Source organism: Eretmochelys imbricata, chromosome 21 (genome assembly GCF_965152235.1).
Source record: "Eretmochelys imbricata isolate rEreImb1 chromosome 21, rEreImb1.hap1, whole genome shotgun sequence".
In the NCBI taxonomy this organism is placed as follows: domain Eukaryota; kingdom Metazoa; phylum Chordata; order Testudines; family Cheloniidae; genus Eretmochelys; species Eretmochelys imbricata.
Window position 1 is genome coordinate 14637560 of NC_135592.1, and position 21853 is coordinate 14659412.

Sequence of the window (21853 nt, forward strand, 5' to 3'; positions counted from 1 at the left end):
ACAGCCCCGAACATGGTACGTTTTACCAGGCCACCGGGACTCGCTACCCAGGATAACGCTGTGGCTGGCGTCTGAGCTTCTGACATTCCTCACTTCTGCTCTTTCCAAAGCTTGAGGTTTCCCTTAGCACCACTTGGCTCCTTCCTGTCACCTCCTGCAATCTCAACCCAAAGCCTCCTGCCCTACGCTTCTGCCCTCTACTCTCACCATAACCCAACCTTGCCTTTGCAGTGGGAGCTACCAGCTGCTGGCTTTCGCCTTCTGTTGTTCCTAGTGTGCTTCATTGTTTTCTTAGGAACTCTTTCCCAGCTCTCTGGCATTGAAGGAGGCATCTTTTGCTCTTCGCACAGCAGCCATACCACGCAGAAAGTACACAGCTCAGTGGAGTCCACATAACTGTGTTTACTAACGATACACAATAGATATGCCAGGCCTCACTACAGCTTCTAGAACACAGTGAGCGCCATTAGAGGGCTCACAACCTATTTAAAGGAATACTACCCTTTTCTCATACTCACGCCAAAGGTGCTATATAAAGAATGTGTCACATAAGGTGAACAGCAGAGAGGCTAACAGAGGGAGTTTGCCTGGGATCTGTCTGAGAGGAGGTACGCTAAGGGCTGCATTAGGGGGGTTGTGTTGGTGAGTATCTGAGTGTCTATTGCGGGGACAGTTTGACAGTTTGACCGTGTGTTTGATTGTTTGAAAAGTGTGAATTGGGAGTGCTTTGTTCCGTGTGAGCCTTGAGTGGGCCTGACTGTTATAAAAAGCCAGTCAGCTGCAAACCAGCTGAGCGGCAAACAGCAGAGAGGCTAACAGAAGGAGTTCGCCCGGGGAGAGCCCACTGAGGCTTACGTCTTGCAAGCTTCTCTGAGTAGTTACTACAACTCCTGAGGAAGCTCATAGAAGGAAGGTAATATGGATGGGGAGTGTTCAGCTGTTGTGACTTGCACTGGATGTGCCATGTTTGTCTTTCTTCCACAGGACAGAAGCGACTTTGTCTGTACAAAGTGCAAGCTGGTCTCCATATTGGAAGAGACGGTTCAAGGTCTGGAGAAACAGGTATCGACCCTGCGTTGCATAAGAGAAACTGAAGATTTCCTGGACGGACATCAGAATATGCTTCTACGGACACAATGTTCTGAAGATTCAGAGCAGGCTGCGCAGCAGGGACAGGAGGATGGTGAAGAAATTTGGCAGCATGTGACCTCCAGAAGAAGATAGGGGAGCATCCATGTACCAGCAGCGCAGATACAGGTAAGTAACCATTTTCATGTTCTCTCCACAGGTACTAATGCGGAGAGTGGACTAGATGATACATCTGAGGGAAGGGAACAGAAGGAGACTCCGCCGATTGGAAGGCATGAGATGCACTGTCCTAGGGTTGGGGGTTCCACGACCACTGCTCCCAAGAGAAGGAAGCGGGTGGTGGTGGTCGGGGACTCTCTCCTCAGGGGGACTGAGTCATCTATCTGGTGCCCCGACCGGGAAAACCGAGAAGTCTGCTGCTTGCCAGGAGCTAAGATTCGCGATGTGACGGAGAGACTGCCGAGACTCATCAAGCCCTCGGATCGCTACCCCTTCCTGCTTCTCCATGTGGGCATCAATGATACTGCCAAAAATGACCTTGAGTGGATCACTGCAGACTATGTGGCTCTGGGAAGAAGGATAAAGGAGTTTGAGGCGCAAGGGTGTTCTCCTCCATCCTCCCCGTGGAAGGAAAAGGCCTGGGTAGAGACCGTTGAATCATGGAAGTCAACCAATGGCTACACAGGTGGTGTCGGAGAGAAGGCTTTGGATTCTTTGACCATGGGATGGTGTTCCAAGAAGGAGGAGTGCTAGGCAGAAACAGGCTCCACCTAACGAAGAGAGGGAAGAGCATCTTCGCAAGCAGGCTGGCGAACTTAGTGAGCAGGGCTTTAAACTAGGTTCACCGGGGGAAGGAGACCAAAGCCCTGAGGTAAGTGGGGAAGTGGGATACCAGGAGGAAGCATGAGCAGGAGAACGCAAGAGGGGAGGGCTCCTGCCTCATACTGAGAAAGAGGGACGATCAGCGAGTTATCTCAAGTGCCTATACACAAATGCAAGAAGCCTGGGAAACAAGCAGGGAGAACTGGGAGTCCTGGCACAGTCAAGGAATTATGATGTGATTGGAATAACAGAGACTTGGTGGGATAACTCACATGACTGGAGTACTGTCATGGATGGATATAAACTGTTGCGGAAGGACAGGCAGGGCAGAAAAGGTGGGGGAGTTGCATTGTATGTAAGAGAGCAGTATGACTGCTCAGAGCTCCGGTATGAAACTGCAGAAAAACCTGAGTGTCTCTGGATTAAGTTTAGAAGTGTGAGCAACAAGAGTGATGTCGCGGTGGGAGTCTGCTGTAGACCACCGGACCAGGGGGATGAGGTGGACGAGGCTTTCTTCTGGCAACACACGGAAGTTACTAGATCGCAGGCCCTGGTTCTCATGGGAGACTTCTATCACCCTGATATCTGCTGGGAGAGCAATACAGCGGTGCACAGACAATCCAGGAAGTTTTTGGAAAGTGTAGGGGACAATTTCCTGGTGCAAGTGCTGGAGGAACCAACTAGGGGCAGAGCTCTTCTTGACCTGCTGCTCACAAACTGGGAAGAATTAGTAGGGGAAGCAAAACTGGATGGGACCCTGGGAGGCAGTGATCATGAGATGGTCGTGTTCAGGATCCTGACACAGGGAAGAAAGGAGAGCAGTCGAATACGGACTCTGGACTTCAGAAAAACAGACTTTGATTCCCTCAGGGAACTGATGGGCGGGGTCCCATGGGAGAATAACATGAGGGGGAAAGGAGTCCAGGAGAGCTGGCTGTATTTTAAAGAATCCTTATTGAGGTTACAGGGACAAACCATCCCAATGTGTAGAAAGAATAGTAAATATGGCAGGCGACCAGCTTGGCTTAACAGTGAAATCCTTGCTGATCTGAAACACAAAAAAGAAGCTCACAAGAAGTGGAAGATTGGACAAATGACCAGGGAGGAGTATAAAAATATTGCTCAGGCATGCAGTAGTGAAATCAGGAAGGCCAAATCACACCTGGAGTTGCAGCTAGCAAGGGATGTTAAGAGTAACAAGAAGGGTTTCTTCAGGTATGTTAGCAACAAGAAGAAAGCCAAGGAAAGTGTGGGCCCCTTACTGAATGAGGGAAGCAACCTAGTGACAGAGGATGTGGAAAAAGCTAATGTACTCAATGCTTTTTTCACCTCTGTCTTCACGAACAAGGTCAGCTCCCAGACTGCTGCACTGGGCAGCACAGCATGGGGAGGAGGTGACCAGCCCTCTGTGGAGAAAGAAGTGGTTCGGGACTATTTAGAAAAGCTGGATGTTCACAAGTCCATGGGGCCGGATGCGTTGCATCCGAGAGTGCTAAAGGAGTTGGCGGATGTGATTGCAGAGCCATTGGCCATTATCTTTGAAAACTCATGGCGATCAGGGGAAGTCCCGGACGACTGGAAAAAGGCTAATGCAGTGCCCATCTTTAAAAAAGGGAAGAAGGAGGATCCTGGGAACTACAGGCCAGTCAGCTTCACCTCAGTCCCTAGAAAAATCATGGAGCAGGTCTTCAAGGAATCAATTCTGAAGCATTTAGAGGAGAGGAAAGTGATCAGGAACAGTCAGCATGGATTCACCAAGGGCAAGTCATGTCTGACTAATCTAATTGCCTTCTATGATGAGATAACTGGCTCTGTGGATGAGGGGAAAGCAGTGGACATGTTGTTCCTTGACTTTAGCAAAGCTTTTGACACGGTCTCCCACAGTATTCTTGCCAGCAAGTTAAAGAAGTATGGGCTGGATGAATGGACTATAAGGCGGATAGAAAGCTGGCTAGACTGTCGGGCTCAACGGGTAGTGATCAATGGCTCCATGTCTAGTTAGCAGCTGGTATCAAGCGGAGTGCCCCAAGGGTTGGTCCTCGGGCCGGTTTTGTTCAATATCTTCATTAATGATCTGGAGGATGGCGTGGATTGCACCCTCAGCAAGTTTGCAGATGACACTAAACTGGGAGGAAAGGTAGATACACTGGAGGGTAGGGATAGGATACAGAGGGCCCTAGACAAATTAGAGGACTGGGCCAAAAGAAATCTGATGAGGTTCAACAAGGACAAGTGCAGAGTCCTGCACTTAGGATGGAAGAATCCCATGCACCGCTACAGACTAGGGACCGAATGGCTCGGCAGCAGTTCTGCAGAAAAGGAACTAGGGGTTACAGTGGACGAGAAGCTGGATAGGAGTCAACAGTGTGCCCTTGTTGCCAAGAAGGCCAATGGCATTTTGGGATGTATATGTAGGGGCATTGCCAGGAGATCGAGGGACATGATCGTTCCCCTCTATTCGACATTGGTGAGGCCTCATCTGGAGTACTGTGTCCAGTTTTGGGCCCCACACTATAAGAAGGATGTGGAAAAATTGGAAAGCGTCCAGCAGAGGGCAACAAAAATGATTAGGGGACTGGAACGCATGACTTATGAGGAGAGGCTGAGGGAACTGGGATTGTTTAGTCTGCGGAAGAGAAGAATGAGGGGGGATTTGATAGCTGCTTTCAACTACCTGAAAGGGTGTTCCAAAGAGGATGGCTCTAGACTGTTCTCAGTGGTGGCAGATGACAGAACAAGGAGTAATGGTCTCAAGTTGCAGTGGGGGAGGTTTAGGTTGGATATTAGGAAAAACTTTTTCACTAGGAGGGTGGGGAAACACTGGAATGTATTACCTAGGGAGGTGGTGGAATCTCCTTCCTTAGAAGTTTTTAAGGTCAGGCTTGACAAAGCCCTGGCTGAGATGATTTAGTTGGGGATTGTTCCTGCTTTGAGCAGGGGGTTGGACTAGATGACCTCCTGAGGTCCCTTCCAACCCTGATAGTCTATGATTCTATGATATTGAATTACCTGGGGCTGTTCATCTTAGTAAAGAGAAGACTAAGGGGGGTTGTTCTATGATTCTAAGGTCTCTTGAGCTCTGCGATTTATCCCCAGTCTCCTTGGGAGTCTTAGCAGACAGTCCCAAAAACATGCTCATCTCAAAGAGCTTCCCAGCCTAAACCTTGGCTCCATGGCTGTTCCCCTACTGGGGCTTCTTGCCCCAGCCCTGTTGTGTCTGTGTGGCTCCTTCGTGTGTATTCTCCTATCCCCAGGTGAACTGGCGACACGCCTCACTGGGTTTTTCCAAGAGGCTTGGAACACATACCAAACCACATAGGAGACAGAGGTTTTATCTTCCCTCCTGTTATCTTGCATGAGAGATGTCTAAATAATGAAGATTTGGGATAGCCAGAGGGGGAAATACTCTTCTAGTAAGCGGCTCACACGAAAACCTTCGAGAGTAATAACTGGAGATAGACCAACATCAGAGTAGCAAGGCTGTGGCGCAAACGTTTTCACCTCGCTGCTTTCTCCTGCCATGGTTTGGTGTCTGTGCCTTCCTGAGCAGCTGGGACAGGGGGGTCTGCAGCTCCAGCAGGGCTTCAACAGGTCATTTGCACATCTCTTGTGAAGGGGGCAATGCACGGCTGCCCTGGCTCTGTGGGGCACTACTGATTAGGCTGGCAGAGGAGGGGAGCTCAACAACCCCACTTTCTCTTTACCTCTTTCCAGGTGATTAGTGCAGCAGTATCTGCTCAAAGGGAGCTCTCACTGTGATCTGTCTGTGCACAGACTGGGCATGCAGAGGAGAATTCCTGAATGCCCGCAGCTCCCAGCTGCGGAGGGATTGCACAGAGCAATCGGAGCCATTTCTCTCTTGAATCTAAAACAGGACTTCTCAAACTTCATTGCACTGCGACCTGCTTCTGACAAAAAAATTACTACACGACCCCAGGAGGTGGGACCGAAGCCTGAACCACCGCCCCAGGTAGGGAAGGGGTCAAAACAGAAGCCCAAGGGCTTCAGCCCCAGCCAGGGGGCCTGTAACCTGAGCTCTGCCACCCAGGGCTGAATCCCTCGGGCTTTGGCTTGGGCCTCAAGCCCCAGCAAGTCTAAGCCATCCCTGAAGACCCCAGTAAAATGGGGTCATGACACACTTTGGGGTCCCGACCCACAGTTTGAGAACTGCTGATTTAAAAGATCTGATTGTATTTTACAAAGTACAGTCCCTCTCCCTGCCTATCCTGGCCAATCCAGCTGTCTAGACATGGTGGGGAATCTCTGGCTTTGGGAGCTGGGTAACTAGCTCCCATCAGTGCCTTTGAAAACCCCACTCAAAATGTCTTTACCTCTGCTGAGCTTTAGAAGTAATAGCCATAACAACATGGCACATGGCTCCATATCCGCAATGGAACAAAATGCACCTCTTGGAAACACCGGAGCAGGTTCTGCTCTGAGCAACATTCTGGCCATCTCCTTGACTTCACTAAGGTTACACCCATAAAACAACTGGGAGCAGAATTTGGCCCATGAAATACTGAAGAATAGGTTAAATACCACATGTGAGATTAGCAAAATATCCCCAGCCTGTACTGGAGGCAAGAGGAAGAAGTTTAAAGGAGGTGTCCAAAGGGGAGGCAGTGTGGGCTAGTGGCTAGATCACAGAATGCTCCCTCAGTGCCCCACAGCACAAGGGGCGAGCTCCCACTGCTACACCTCTTTTGTGGAGTGCAGCGCCAATCGACCAGCCCTGCTCTTTCGGGGACAAGGGGTGCCCCCCAGTGGTGCAGTCAGGAACTGTGATTGCAACAGGCCAGGGGAGTGCATGGGCAGAAGCTCCGGGCACTCTCCTTATCCTCACACCTGCGCACCCCAGGTAGGAGCCGGGAAGAAAGGAGGAGACGCAACAAGGGGGCTCCTTGGATCAGTGGACAAAGCAACAAATCTCCAGCCGCAGAGGCAGTGCCTAACTGGCAATTTCCTGCGAGGGCAGGAGATGAGGGAGACAAAGGGAGGGGAAGGACAGTGTGGGGAGCTTCCTCAGCCTATTTCCATGCTGTGCCTGTTTCCTAGATCAATGGTCTCCTGGACTTTGACACTATCAATTTCCCCTGCTGTCGAGCTCTGCACAGGAGAGGTGGCAGAGAGCCAGCGGGGCTGGGTTATGCCAGGTTGGCCTGAGCAGGAGGCTGGTGTAACGTATGCTGCTGTCACATGGTTCCTAGGGGCTTTGTGGAGCACCTCTCTCCCATCTCCACCAGCTACTTTACAGCTAGACTCTGACCCCTTGGTGCTGCCTGAAGGGCGCTGGGAATCTGGAGCAATGTACGTGCCAGTCCAAGGAAAGGTGTCACCTGGGGCTTGAAACCAATCCGGACAATGGAATAGCTGGAGCCTGCTGACCAGTGGGCGGCTCTTGGCCATGAATGCGAGATTCCTTGATGCCTCCATCATGTAATCGTCGCAGCAAACTGCTCCGGCTTTGCCTGCCACGCACACAAACCCCGGACAGTGGGAAATGAGCTCTACGCACAGAGATTTCTCTTCTCCCAGCTGGTCTCCGATGCTTTTCCCCTCTGTTTTACACTGGGTGTTATGGTTTTTGGGGGCGGGGGGAGGGGGGATTAGGGGAGACTGTAAACCATGAAGGTTCCATCTGGTCCACACTGACATCATCCAAGCAAACAGTTGCACGTAAAGAACTGCCAGAAGCAGGCCCTAGGCAGGGCTGGTGATCAGATACCATGGTGAGGGGCCCACATGGAACACTTGGACAGACAGCAGAGACGTCATGTTGACGGCAGCCTCCCGTCACCCCACGTGCGACTCAGCTTCCTTTCACTGATCTATAATGTGCCTGTCTGAAAATCTAACCTGGCCTCTCTTTTTCTCGGGACGTGCCCCACACCCACGGCCATGTTAACCGAGTACCTCGTGGTTCCATTGTAAGTACACACCGACACGTCCAGTGGAAATCTGGAGGAGACCCCCCCCCCGCCCCAAGCTACCAGTACCAAAGTCTAACACCCTCCTCCCTGTTCTGGGTGCCTCGGGCTCTGTCGGTCCAAATGCAAGGGAGAGTGTTTCCTGAGACCGCCTTGCCCCCAGCCCTCTGGGGAGCACACCTAGGGACCATGGCCCAGCTCCTCAAAAGTATTTAGGCCCCAGTAGGAGTTAGGCACCTAAATACCTTTGAAGATCTGGGCCCAGCAATTTGTCTGCAGTATCTAAGCAGCTTCCCGCTAAGCACGGAAAACGCCCTGTCTCTCTGAGTGACACTTTTATGACAGGACACGTCCTCTCTGTTTATTCCCATGCCCTTCCCCTTCTTTCGTTGGGTTCTGCCCAAGGCCAGCACAGCGGGAGAGGTTTCTGTGCAACTGAGGGCAAGAAGCCGCCTGCTCAGACATTTTGGAGCCCTGATTTATTTGCTTGTTTGTTTGTTTTTCACATGAGGCCAGTGTATGGTCCATTAAACCCGGGCTGTTCACAGGGCAGCCACATGGACTCCTGGGCGAGGCTTTTCGCTCTCTCCCGCAGTTCAGCAACACCCCAGTGCCGGTAGCTAGGAGCAGTCCTGTTTTCTGATGGAGTTCCTGTCCTACAGCAGGATCCACGCCTGACTTACAAGAACCTTGGAGTCTATGCTAATGCTAGCCTGCCCGCAGGACAGACTATACCGGAGAATTTGTCTGTTTTGTCATCGTTATTATTATTAAGAATCATGGTTATTACAATAGTAGCTAGGGACCAACCAAAAACAGGGCTCTATTGCACTAGATATTGTACAACCGAAGCAAGAGACAGTCCTTGAACTGTCAGGTGGCATGAAATGCTGGTAAAATACCTTGGCCAAGATTTTGCAGACCTGGCCACTGATTTTTTAACCGGCCTTAATTTTTGGGTGTCCAGCTTGAGACACCTTAGAAGGCCCTGATTTCCAGACGGTGGGAGAGTGAGCAGGGATAGCGCGTGAGGTGTTGACAGCTGGGTAACTGAGGCTGACAACTGGTGAACAGTTAGGTGCATACTCGGGGGGCAGTGACGTGATAAGAGACCAGGACAGAGCAGCAGATCGTGAGAAAGGGCATCATGCCGTAACCCTGTGGGGGTGTAGCCAGTGCGTTCGGGGCATGGTCCGGCTCCCCAACCTGGTTAGCAGCTGTATGCATGCCAGGCCCTACAGTCTGTGGGGGAATAATGGAGCTGGAGAGCCGTTAACAGGCTATGAGACCCAGTGGAATGGCTCCGTCTCAAAGCGCTTTTCTCCAGGGCCTGCAGTTACAAGAAGGGAAGCAAAATAATAGAACACGAAGCAGCAAACAGGCTGCAGAACACGCCAGCTCCTTCCAGTAACTCCACGTTTAATTGGAACTCCCCTCCGAGGCACACTCCCCATCCCCCACGCACCTGTGCCAGAGGAGGCTGTGGCTGCGCTTAGCCCCTGGGCCTGGCATGGATACACACATCGCCCATGCTGGCTCCGCACAGAGCCCTTTGCAGAGGGCATTATTCCCCGCCGAAGAGAAAACGGGCTACTCACAGGGTTTCCAGGCTGTGCAACCCTTCGAAGCTGTTGATCCCCAGGCTCTGGATCCGGTTGTTGTGCAGGTGCCTGCAGAGAAAACGGAGAGGCTTAAATGGGGCCGAACTCAACTGGCCTTTCTCCAGCAGTCCCTGAGCGGCGACCATGCAGGGGTGCTCGGAGAGCTGAGTGCGGCTGAGCACGCGAAGGGCACCGGGGCAGGAAATACACCTTGCAGAGACTCGCTAAACCACTAGGCTCTCAGGATGGACACAGGGTGCCGCAAACAAGAGCGAGGTATATAAAAGCCAGGGCTGGCGTTAGGGGGTAGCAAGCAGGGCAATTGCCCGGGGCCTCACACTGCAGGGAGCACCACGAAGCTAAGTTGCTCAGGCTTCGACTTCAGCCCCGGGTGGTGGGGCCCCTGGCTGAAGTCCCACGCAGCTGGGCTTTGGCTTTCTGCCCTGGGCCCTAGCGAGTCTGAGGCTGGCCATGCTTGGAGGAACCCCCGAAACCTGCCTGCAGCCCCCCAGGGAATGCCAGATCCCTGGCTGAGAACCACTGAGGTGGATGATACAGCATAGAGCCCATGTTCAGTGGCCTATTTTCTTCTTAGTAAGTGGGTGTGCCCTCCGTTCTCTCTAACGAACGTTCTCTCTACCACAGTAGGCCCCGTTCTGGGTGGAGGTTCTTGGAGCCCTTTTCCCTTCAGGAGAAAGGCACAGAAGTGAGTCTGAGCGAGCTGGAGGGGTCTAAGCCAGTGTTACCGAGACACTTGGGACTAGAAGCTAGTGTGTGTTACAGCAGCTCAGCACGCTCTCATGCACCACCTCTGAATCTGGCCCTTTCTGGGACACCGTCCTGTGAACTGCCTTTCCTGCCACACATTCAGTTTGCACAAATGACACTCAGTTTGCACAGCCACTCAGTGCCAAGCTGCACAACTGCAACACGGACAAAAGAGCTTCCTGCCCAGCTCATGCATCGCATGCAACGTGCACCACCGAGGGATCTACAGCAGAGATTTCCCAAGCTCCTTAGTGGGTTTTCCCACTTCATTTGACTAGGAAGCCCTGGGCTTTGAAAAGCTCAAGCCAACACTGCTAACACATGTTGGGCCCTATGCGATCAAGCACCTTCAACAACCATTCATAGCTTCAGGCCCCATGGGTGGATCCAAGTAGACTAAGCAAAGGCCTCCTTCTTCTGCAATGAATGTTACAATACCGATGGTCCAAAGCCCTGTCCTCATTCGCATCCCCCGTCCCACTGATCTCAATGCATGGGTGGATTTACTTTGAAGTGTTTAAAAAAAAAAAAAAGACAATAAAACCTCTGAGCCCCATGAGTCTTGGTCTTTTAGTTCAATGCCATGATGTCTACAGTCACAGCTTTATTATCTCTTGCTTGCAGAAAGATGGAAATACTTCCAGATTTAGACTTCTGGATTTACTCCAGTTTGACTGCAATTGAGGTTATCTTCAGTTTAATGCTTTAAAAATGTCTAACCCCGGAGCCGAGTGGCTAACGTGACATTCTGGTGTGCATTATCCACACTGAATCAACAAAGCTTACCCGTTTTTCTCCTCTCTTCATTGTCTTTTGTTCCAGTGCCACGTATTGTGCAGTGGGTGTGTTATTTCTGATGCTCGAGGGCCCATGCATTATGAAGCCCTTCTGGGCTAATGCTGCTGCTGGAGATCCTTGTGCCATCTCTATTGTAAGGGCAGTAAAGTCTCCGGTGTTACATCTGTCCTTGAGAGCCCAGGCATGGTACAGTCCCATGGGTTCCCATTGGGATGTCCTGTGTGTTATTTCTGTGGCCATGTCTACACTTCAGGGACTACAGAGGCACAGCTGTGTCACTGTAGCCACACCAGTATCACCCCATAGGGTAGACCTAGCTTCCAGGCTCTAGGAAAACCACTTCCCTGAGTGATGGTAGCTAGGTCGATGGAAGCAGTCTGCGATTGGCCTAGCTGTGTCTACCCTGGGGCTAGGGCATCATAGTTACAGTGTTCAGAGGGGTGGATTTTTCACAACCCCAAGTGCCGGAGCTATATCAACCTACATTTTAAGTGCAGGCCAGGCCTCTCTCTTCGTTTCTGGCAAAACCAGGATCTGTGTTACTGGATTCTTCCTTCCAAGTTGTCAGCGGCTGTCTGAGTGTGTGCATGAGTGTGCACGGGTTTTAGCCACCTGACTCCCTTTCCAGGCAGTGAGTGCCCCCCTGGCTGAACCAAGGCACAGCACTCCAGAATCCTACTCCAATGATCTTTTCAGTCCAGACAGATGGATCCCGGGTGCCCCGGAGACATGCTGTAAAGCAGAGAAGGCAACACCCAGGGGACACCCAGACTGTGAGTCCTTGCTCACCTGAGTAGTGCCCTTGATTCCAGTGGGGATCCTCACATGAGTAAGGACTCACCAGCCTAGTAGCAGCTCAGGGGGACAGAATATTTGCTGTGGTCCACTTCAATAGATGGGTCCATTTTATGTGCCTGGGGCCTCGCCCCTGATAAATACCAAGCCCCTCACATTCACACACAGACAGACTCTGCATCTGCTGTGATTTAAAGCATTAATCTATTACCATCGATCTATTCCCCAACCTATGGTGTCCTGGAATACAGCCTCTTTAAAATGGCCTGGGGCCGCGCTAGCAGGTGGATCAATGACATTGGTGTTTCTTGTGCTTGTTCTAAATCTGCCTTGGCTCAGAGAAAAAATTCTCTCCCTGCACCTGGATTTGAGTGCAGGAAGTATCACCGAGCACACACTGTTCCCAAAGCCAAATGTTCCACGGTAAAAGCAGGAGGGTTTAGGAGCCGGGGAGGAAGCAGGCTCTGCGTGGTAGTTAAATGAAGGGCTGTGAGGATCGGAGCGCAGTTTGGAAACCAGCTTGACTCTCCCAGAAAAGCACATTTCCATCCAGTGATTCTGATGAGAACACACAGATTCTGGGGAGACACGAGGGTGGGGCCGTGCAGCAAAATTTACTGTCTGCTCCCAGAGGTAAGTGGGGGAGAAGAAAAAGCAGCTGCAAGAAAACTTGGCTCAATTGTGATTCTCCAAGGAGGAGAAAGATTTAGATAAAACTCTAAGTCAGGAGATTAGAGGAGCTATTTCTCTTTGTCACAAAAAAATATGTTCCCCGTCCAGATGGTTTCCTCCGCCACATTTTATGGGGCATTTTCAGATCAAGTTGCCCTTACATCACTTTGGGCTTTCACACTAAGATGACGCCAGTCATTTGAGTCCCTCTGACCCTGGATAATGCACTCACCAAGCCAAATGTTTGGATCTACTGTAGCTATTGCCTCACTGCATGTTCCCAGGGACGGGGGAAGCCAAAAGAGTGAGGTGCAAAACAAAACCCCCAATCCTCTAGTGCATCTGTTCATTTGAAATGACAAGCATGGGCATGAGGAAACAGGAAAGACAGGGCTTGCAATTCAGGTAGCAAGGACAACATTTCTAGACTGTTCTCAGCGGTAGCTGATGACAGAATGAGTAATGGTCTCAAGTTGCAGTGGGGGAGGTTTAGGCTGGATATTAGGAAAAACTTTTTCACTAGGAGGGTGGTGAAGCACTGGAACGGGTTACCTAGGGAGGTGGTGGAATCTCCTTCCTTTGAGGTTTTTAAGGCTCGGCTTGACAAAGACCTGGCTGGGATGATTTAGTTGGGGATTGGTCCTGCTTTGAGCAGGGGGTTGGACTAGATGACCTCCTGAGGTCCCTTCCAACCCTGATATTCTACAATTCTATGATTCTAGATGTGCTGGGTCTGCAGCTGTGGACCTCGTTTCCCCTGGGATCCTGCCCCAAATTACTCACCTTCCAGGCCTGGCATGTGACGTATTAAGTAGCATTCCCTAGGAGGGGCTGGCAGAGAGCCGTACAGAATGCAGAGCTTTCATTTGGACAGACAGGTTGGGGAAATGAAGGTCTTGTTACGGATCCTCTCTCATCTCAGGCAGTCTTAACAGAGGCATCCTGGCCAGTGTTCTACACCTTTACAGGGCATCACAAAGAGAAACAAATAGGTAACATCTTCCCACCCACCCATGTGCATACGCCTTGACTTGGAACATTCATGGCTTTAAAAACAGCAATCTTCCCCTATGGAGCCAGATTCTGCTTCCCTGACTCCTGTTGGGTAGCAGCTTTCTCAACCAGTCCTTCCATCCATTTCAAGGGGACCACTTGAGGAGTAAGGTAGCACTGAATGTCCTAGATAGAGTTTAATCCGGGCAGCGCTCCATCTCCAAGGAGACGACGTCCCTTTGGGATGTGCCATCATGATAACTGAATGTGAGTAAAGGTGGAACAATCTGGTCATTCATTAGGACCAGAAATCAAGCCCGACTGGATTTTTCTAGGTTTAGAAATGTTTGAGCTGCAAAATCCCATCAGTTTCATTCAGGCCATATCAGTGAAGAGGAATGAAACGAAGACTGAGCCGGTTTTGCTTAAACTTGGCTTGAAGACGTTTGGAGATCAAGCAAAGAGAAATCCAGCAGATCTGCCTGAAACAGGGATCCAACTCTTTGAGGAGTCAGCGTTGGTTTCCCCACTGGTGTGGCATCCAGAAGGAACGCTGAGAGTTTACATTGGCATGCGGGTAGCATGCATCACTGTTGCTGTCTGCACTTTGAAATGGGCTTCCTCCCCTGCGAGCACATGCACCCTGCTGAAAAGAGGCATGTTTTGTTGTTGAACATGTTTCTCTCCATCAGAAAAGCAAGCAGGCGAGATACAGCCTTGCATCTGCGGTGACTGCACTGCAGTCTGGGAAACTGGAAAGGCACATCAGGAAAAAATTACAGGAGCCACCTGCCTCCAATAAAGAACAAATAGCAATTCCCGATTGGGGGGGGGGTGTCTCTCGTCCTATTAAAAGCTCTCTAAACAGGCTGTAGCCCTGCACCCTATTAAAACAGGATTTATTCCAAATTCTCCTTTCGGAAGTCTTCTGGCAAATCGTTTTCCTTTTCATTCTTATTTTCAAATAAGTTTTCCTGTGGGTGAAAGGAGCCCCAGAGAACAAAGTCCTGTGTCTAGCAACAAGCATGGCACAGACAGTAGCAGTGCAAGCTTCCCCTGCCACTTGGAAGTCTCTGGGGAAGAGAGCAGCTTGGTCTTTCTGCCTATTAAGTGCAACAACTACAAACAAGGGGAAAGAATTAGTGCCAATGATACCAGTCTGTTAAGAACCCTAGGATGTATCAACAGGGGAGTAGTGAGTAAGGAGGTGATTTTACGTCTGGAGGGACCAATACAAGAATACTGCGTCCAATTCTGGTGTCCACATTTTAAAAACAACGTTGAAATTTTGGAAACAGTGCAGAGAAGAGCCATAAAAATGACTTGTGGGCCGAAAAAAATGCTTTAGAGTGGGAAACTTAAGAAATGCAATCCGATTAGCTTATTAAAAAGATCAAGAGGTGACTTGATCACAGTGTGTAAATGCCTTCATGGGGAGAAAATATGGGGTACGACAGGCTCTTAGATCAAGGGGAGAAAGGCAGAACAAGAATCAATGGTGATGGTGTCCCTAGCCTCTTTTTGCCAGATGCTGGGAATGGGAGACAGGGGGTGGATCACTTGATGGTGACCTGTTCTGTTCATTCCCTCTGGGGCACCTGGCACTGGCCAAGACAGGATACTGGGCTAGATGGACCTTTGGTCTGACCCAGTAGGGCTGTTCTTATGTTCTCATCAATGATTGGAAGTTAAGGCCAGACAAATTCAAATTAAAAACAAGTTTTTAACAGTGAGGGTGATTAACCATTGGCACAAACTACCAAGGAAAGTGGTGGATTCTCCATCGCTTTCATTTCTAAATGTTTCCATTTTCTCTCTTGAAGGACCAATATGACCAGCTTCATTTCCCATCAGTCACTTGTATTCCATTGCCTTGGATCAAATTCAACGTCTGAAATGAGTCGGGATCTTGTCAGTGCACTGTGAACATCTCAGATGACATAGGGGAATGTCATGGGCAAAAACCATTCAAAGTCCCAATCTGCCACAGATCAGTAGGGGCATCTGGTCACAGGAACTGTGCAAATTCACCTGGACAACCCCGAGCAGCTGGTAGCAGTGGTTAGACTCATTTGGAGATGAATAAAATCAGCTGGAATTGACAGCAGCAGCTGGGGATTTCATAGAGTGCTATTAATCTCTTCTATGGGTACTAAAGATGCAAATTCACTTTTCTACAGGCAACGTGCTCAGCCCTCAGAGAGAGAATCAGCTTTTGTGGACTAAAAGGCCAAGACATGGAGCCCAGATGCTTTAGGCAATATTTTTTCTTAATAATAAAGGTTCCAAGGTGTCTTACGAAACTGTGGATCATTACCCCACTTTACAGATGCGAAAACTGAGGCACATGGAGATTCATACCAATGCTACGGCCATTTTATCAGAAGACCCGAAGTTTGGGGATCCCAGCTTGAGACACTGGGGGTCTGATATTCAGGGATGCTGAGTCCCTAAAGCTCCCACTGAAGTCAACTTGAGCTAGGGGTGCTCAGCTTCCCCTGCCCCCCTGGAAATCAGGCCCCTGGTGTCTCAAGTTGGATTCCCAAACATAGAAGCCTTCTCTCTTGGGCATGAAGCAAGCCTCCTTCACAGAGCGGAACCCCACTGGTAGTAATAGCAGAAGAGTGTATTTCCCCATGTGACCGGCACAGAGAGCAGCTGATCCCTGACTTGACCCATCCCCCCTGGCACGACTTCCCAAAGCCTGTGGGGACCTGAATACACAGCATGTTCCTGGAGGGACGTCTGGATATTTAGGGGCAGGCGATACTGCCATTCCAGTTCCTCTCCCCCACTTTTGAGTGGCATCTGCCCCATTTTCATCCCTCCTATGCTGAAGAGCAGAGGGATTGAGTGAGAGCTCGCTCAATGCAAAGCACAGCGAGCCGGAACGCCAACCCTTTGATACCAAGGGGACGGGCACCTGGGTCAGGCTGTTTGTCATGGAGTTGAGCACTCTTGGCCATGTGACAAGACAGGGCTCCGGGGGTCCTGGCATCACTCGTGCTGGTGTAGGCCTGCAGTAACGTCAGAGGAATTCCCCCGCTTGTGACTGAGAGCAGGACGGCCCATGGTCGTTACCAAGCCAGCAGCACTGCAATGGAAGCACGCCCTTCAACCGGCTCCAGGGCCAGAGGGCAGCTCAGACTCCAGGGCCCAGTCACCTCTTAGCTGCTCTGCTCAGGGTCATGCTGACACGAGGAAATGAAGCTGCAACCCCCCGCCATGGCATGGTGACAGAGCCCAGATCTCCCCACACAAACGCCGGAGGCTGACTGAACCTCACCCTCTACCCCAGGCAGCTGCATTTATTAGGCCTTTGAAAGAACAAAACACAGCGAGGACCGCTCTGCCTGGAGCGACAGGCTAGGTGCCACCATCTCAGCCTGGTCAATCCACCTCTCCATCCATTCCCGGGTAATTGCAGCCAGGGCTTGTCTTTGTGTCCTCCCATCTCTCTCCCTAGGGAAAGGCAGCAGGTTAGATACTCCCTGCTTGGTTCGTGGGGAGAGTAAGAGAGGATGCCCACCAGGAAAAGCCATTCTCCTAAGCACGGCAGTACGTTCATGATGCCCCAAGGAGCGGGGGAGGCAGTGTGGCATGGGAGTCCCTGGTAGTGGTGCATCCTGGAAGACGCAGTCCAGCCTGGGAGTTCAGCCCATAGAGGAGAATGGGGACATGGCGTAACTAAAGCTAGACATGAGAAGTAATTCTTCCACTCAGCACTGGCGAGGCCTCAGCTGGAGTTCTGTGTCCAGTTCTGGGCACCATGCTTCAGGAAAGATGTGAGTACATTGGAAAAAGTCCAGAGGAGATCAACAAAGATGATTAAAGATCATAGAAAAGATGACAAGGCAAGACTGAAAAATCTGGGTTTGTTTAGTCTGGAGAAGAGAAGACAGAGAGGACATGATAACAGTCTTTAAGTACATAAAAGGATGTTTTAAAGAGGAAAGTGATATATTGTTCTCCTTAACTATGGAAGACAGGCCAAGATGTAATGGGCTTAAATTGCAGCAGGGGAGATTTAGGTTAGACTTTAGGAACAGCTTCCTGCGAGGGTACATTAGTTAAGCACTGGAACAAGTTGCCTAGGGAGATTATGGAAACTCCATCACTGGAAGTTTCTAGGAACAGGTTAGACAAACACCTGTCAGGGATGGTCTAGATAATACTTAGTCCTGCCTCAGAGCAGGAGCCTGGACTAGATGACCTACAGAGGTCTCTTCCAGTCGAACATTTCTATGATAAACTACAATTCCCATGATGCACGGTGGTAACATACCCAAATTGAAATATTTCTGGTTTTAGCCCTTCTGATTTTTAATGAAAAAAAAAATTATTTTGTCAAAATCCCAATTTTCAGTCAAAAACCAGTTTTGATGGAAATTTTTCGACCAGCCCTACTCACAGATGCTAAGTGACATTCTGTCCCTGTCATGCTGGGTCAGACACCGGAGGGAAAGTCTTAGTGTCCCATTCCCAACCCCTTCAGGCCTCCTACCCCCCATATCAAACAAACCAGCCCTCAACATCACTGTGCTAACACTCACAGCAAAGGAAGCTGCAGTTATCAAAGACAGCGGAGGGGAGCATGGTGGAGTGATTACATAGGGGCCTGCTTTCAAAATACTCTGCAACCCTTGTTACAAATCTACACCAGAAATGGGAACAGGTCAGGGAATTCCTCAGCGAAGGGGTGTAATTTATAAGCAGAGGCTGAAGCCCCTAATTTATTCCAGATTGAAGCAGGTATATTTTGCTGTGGATTCATCCCATCATCACCGGATGGTTCAGCTGTGTCTTTCCAAAAGGTCCAAAGTGTGCAGAGCAGGAAAACACGTTGCTGCATCTGGGAAGGTCATGTTCTCCTGATGAGGGGCGTCTGTGAGCATTAATCAGCCTATAAATGACAGCTTTTTCCCGGTACTCCTCCACATCTGCTCTTAGCTCCCCTCTCCTACAGGTGCTTATGTTAAATAACTCCCAGACTAGAAGGGTACTTAAGTTTATGGCAGCGGCTAGCCTCTCTTCTCCCTGCATTTGCAAGTTTGCACACTCACACCTGGACAGACACACGCACTCTGCATGGCGGTGGGGAAGTTTTACTGGCTGGTGGGCTGAGATTCTTTGCTGAGGTTTTGGAAAGTTTATTAGCCTCGTCGGAGGCTGAGCATGGAGCAAGGCAGCTCACAGGTCAGGGCACGAGGGGAACATCAGATCTTCTGTGGGCTAAGTGCCGACACGGGGAAACTGTGAGCATGGCGGCAATTTGTGTGGCTGGCTCTGTGGAACGCTTCTGAGTCCCACAGAAATCCTGAATGATCTCCCACAATGTTGGGTTAGGCTCCTACACATGTCCCATACCCAGCCGTCTGCGGGAGGGTGCTCCTTTCCGTCTTGTGGTCAAGGCCTCTTCTGCTTTCCCACCATAGCGAAGAAGTTTTTTCCCACCCAAGGTTTGGGATTCCCAGTATGAGAGCACCATGCTTCTGAGGTTGAGATAACAGTTCAAAAGGCAATTGAAGCCAAAGGGCATCTTCTGAGGTTGAGATAACAGTTCAAAAGGCAATTGAAGCCAAAGGGCATCACCAGTGGTTGAACTGATGACTGCAAGTGCCTTGAGATGACGACATTTGGTCCTATCCTCATAGGCTATCAGGGTTGGAAGGGACCTCAGGAGGTCATCTAGTCCAACTCCCTGCTCAAAGCAGGACCGATCCCCAATTTTTGCCCCAGATCCCTAAATGACCCCCTCAAGGACTGAACTCTATCCTGTGTGAAAACAAACTGATTATCCGACATTACTCAAGCTATTTCTCCCCAATGTGCCTTTACCTTCCATCTAAGCAGTTGAATATTTAATAAAAGTTTGTAAAGTGCATATTTCTATAAGGCTTCAGCAAATGCTTTTTCTTCTGAGAGCTAAGCAATTGCTAAGCTTTCCCTGAGCACCAAATGCTGATGATACTTTATTGCTGGCTACAAAACACATGAATACGGTAGCACTCCATTTTATGTCCCATAAGCAAGCCTGTAAGCCTGTAACTATTGGATGTACATACAGGGGTTCTGGGCTACTTGGCAATTACACTTTAACTTACTAATCAACACCAACCAATAAATTGCCAACTAATTTGCAGATGTAGGTTTCCATTTAGAAGACAAATAACATGTAAGCCCCCAGTTAATGTAAGGGACACTTCCCAGTATGAAATTACAAAGGCATCCGTTTGCCATATAATTAGAGATTGTAGAGTGTTTACTGTTTCTCAGTGCCTGTGAAATAAATGTATTCCATCTGGAATGGAGCAGTCATTGGAAGCAGTGTCATTTTCCTAGACTGTTCAATATACTGTAAATTATGTCTTTACATTCCAATGGCACCATAAAAAGAATCTAGAAAGTACCAAGTAGTGTGATAGCGTCGGGCCAGATGGCTATAGGAGAGTAATAGAAGGCAGATATATTAGCCCCAGGCTAAGTAGGTCCCTTTTCCCTGGGTAAGGTAACAGAGAAGGTTCCAGAACAATCAGGAACCTTCTGGAGACAATTAAGACAGGCTGATTAGAACACCTGCAGCCAATCAAGAAGCTGCTAGAATCAATTAAGGCAGGCTAATCAGGGCACCTGTGTTTTAAAAAGAAGCTCACTTCAGTTTGTGGTGTGTGTGTGAGGAGCTGGGAGCAAGAGGCACGAGGAGCTGAGAGTGAGAACGCGGACTGTTGGAGGACTGAGGTGTACAAGCATTATCAGACACCAGGAGGAAGGTCCTATGATGAGGATAAAGAAGGTGTTGGGAGGAGGCCATGGGGAAGTAGCCCAGGGAGTTGTCGCTGTCGCAGAGCTGTTCCAGGAGGCAGTCTAGACAGCTGCATTCCACAGGGCCCTGGGCTGGAACCCGGAGTAGAGGGCAGGCGTGGATTCCCCCCAAACCTCCCAACTCCTGGTCAGACACAGGAGGAGTCGACCTGGACTGTGGGTTCAGAAAAACGGCCAAGCTGAGGGCTGCCGTGAAGCTCCAAGGCGAGCAAATCTGCCAATAAGTGCAAGACCCACCAAGGTAGAGCAGGAACTTTGTCACAGTAGGTTTAGAATTATTACAAAGAATAGTAGCCCATAGCCACTGGTCACTTTATCTCTCTCACACACACAGTGCTGAGGTCAGAACTGTTGTACTTCACCTCCCAAACCCAGAGTGGTTAGAAAAGTTTTTGGTCAAAGTTTCTTTCCAACAAAAAAGGACTTTTGGACAAAAAAACCAAAAAGTTCTGCAGAAACTTTGGTAGACATTTCCCACTTTTTTTTAAATGCAAATCCAGAAACTTTTTGGTGCACATTTTCATTAAAATATGTGGGGTTTCGGTTTGCAAAACCAGAACATTTTTACACAAACCAGTTTTCAAAACATGAAAACATCCATGGTTTTCCATGGAAAAACTGAAAAAAAATTGTGGAAAATTTAGAAAGAAAAGCAATTAAAAAAATTCATAGGACAAATAATTAGCATTTTTAAAATCAGCTCGATTCAAAACACTGGTTGCTATCATTCGAGCAAAAGGAGATCTCCTTTATGTGGCAGCAACAGTAGGTCTTACATCCATATCGTCTTGGCCTGACCACTAGAGCGTGGCATTGCTCATTCTCACACACACAAAAATATAAACAGCCTATAAATGTACAGTGCATGTCGAGAGCTTACAGTACAACGAGGCTGCTGAGGTTCTGGAAGGCGTAGTCAGGAATATGCCAGATCAGGTTGAGAGCCAGCGTCATGGCCTGCAGGGCTGGAAGGTTGTTGAGAGCTTGGACAGGGATCTCTGTCAGGGCATTATCATCCAGCCACAAGTGACGCAAGGAGGGCAGCCCCTCAAAGCTCTTCTTGGGCACCACGGAAATCAGGTTTGCATCCAGGCGTCTGGGGGAAAGAAACAGAGTAACAGGTTCACCCAGCATTTCATGATGTGCCTGTATTGTTAGTTAAGTGGGTTTCTTGCCGCTGACTCGAGAAATTGACAGCCCTGGAGACGGAGCTGGTCTGTAAAAAGCAATTAAAGCAAGGGGAAGCCATAGTGCAATGTTCCAAACCGTGCCCAGGACAGGTGCTGCAACCGTGACCTGGCAGCACCTCTTATGGGACCTTGAGGGTAGTTCATTTCTGTAGCCCAAGGTTGCCAACTGCCAGTTCTGATGGTGTTTCTAACAATGTAACTGGACTAAGACCCATCATCTTATTTCATATAGACGTGCTGAACAGCTGCCAGCCAGGAATGACTGAGTTCCTGGGGTCCCAGATTAGATATGAATGCCTGACTTAGAAACCAAAGACAAAGAGGAAGGGAGCATCGACGGTGAGCATCCATCAGACTGTATCTCAGAACACGCTCT

The 21853-nt window shown here is 49.6% G+C and overlaps 1 protein-coding gene across 1 annotated transcript in view; it reads right to left on the reverse strand.

Annotated features, from left to right (window-relative positions):
* The window catches only part of LGR6 (leucine rich repeat containing G protein-coupled receptor 6), a 202899-nt gene that overhangs the window by 49145 nt on the left and 131901 nt on the right, over nt 1–21853 (reverse strand). The window contains exons 5-6 of the mRNA XM_077839300.1: nt 21168–21383; nt 9437–9508 (exon numbers count right to left, since the gene is read on the reverse strand). Coding sequence (XP_077695426.1) covers nt 9437–9508; nt 21168–21383 — 288 coding nt within the window. The remainder of the gene's footprint in view (nt 1–9436; nt 9509–21167; nt 21384–21853) is intronic.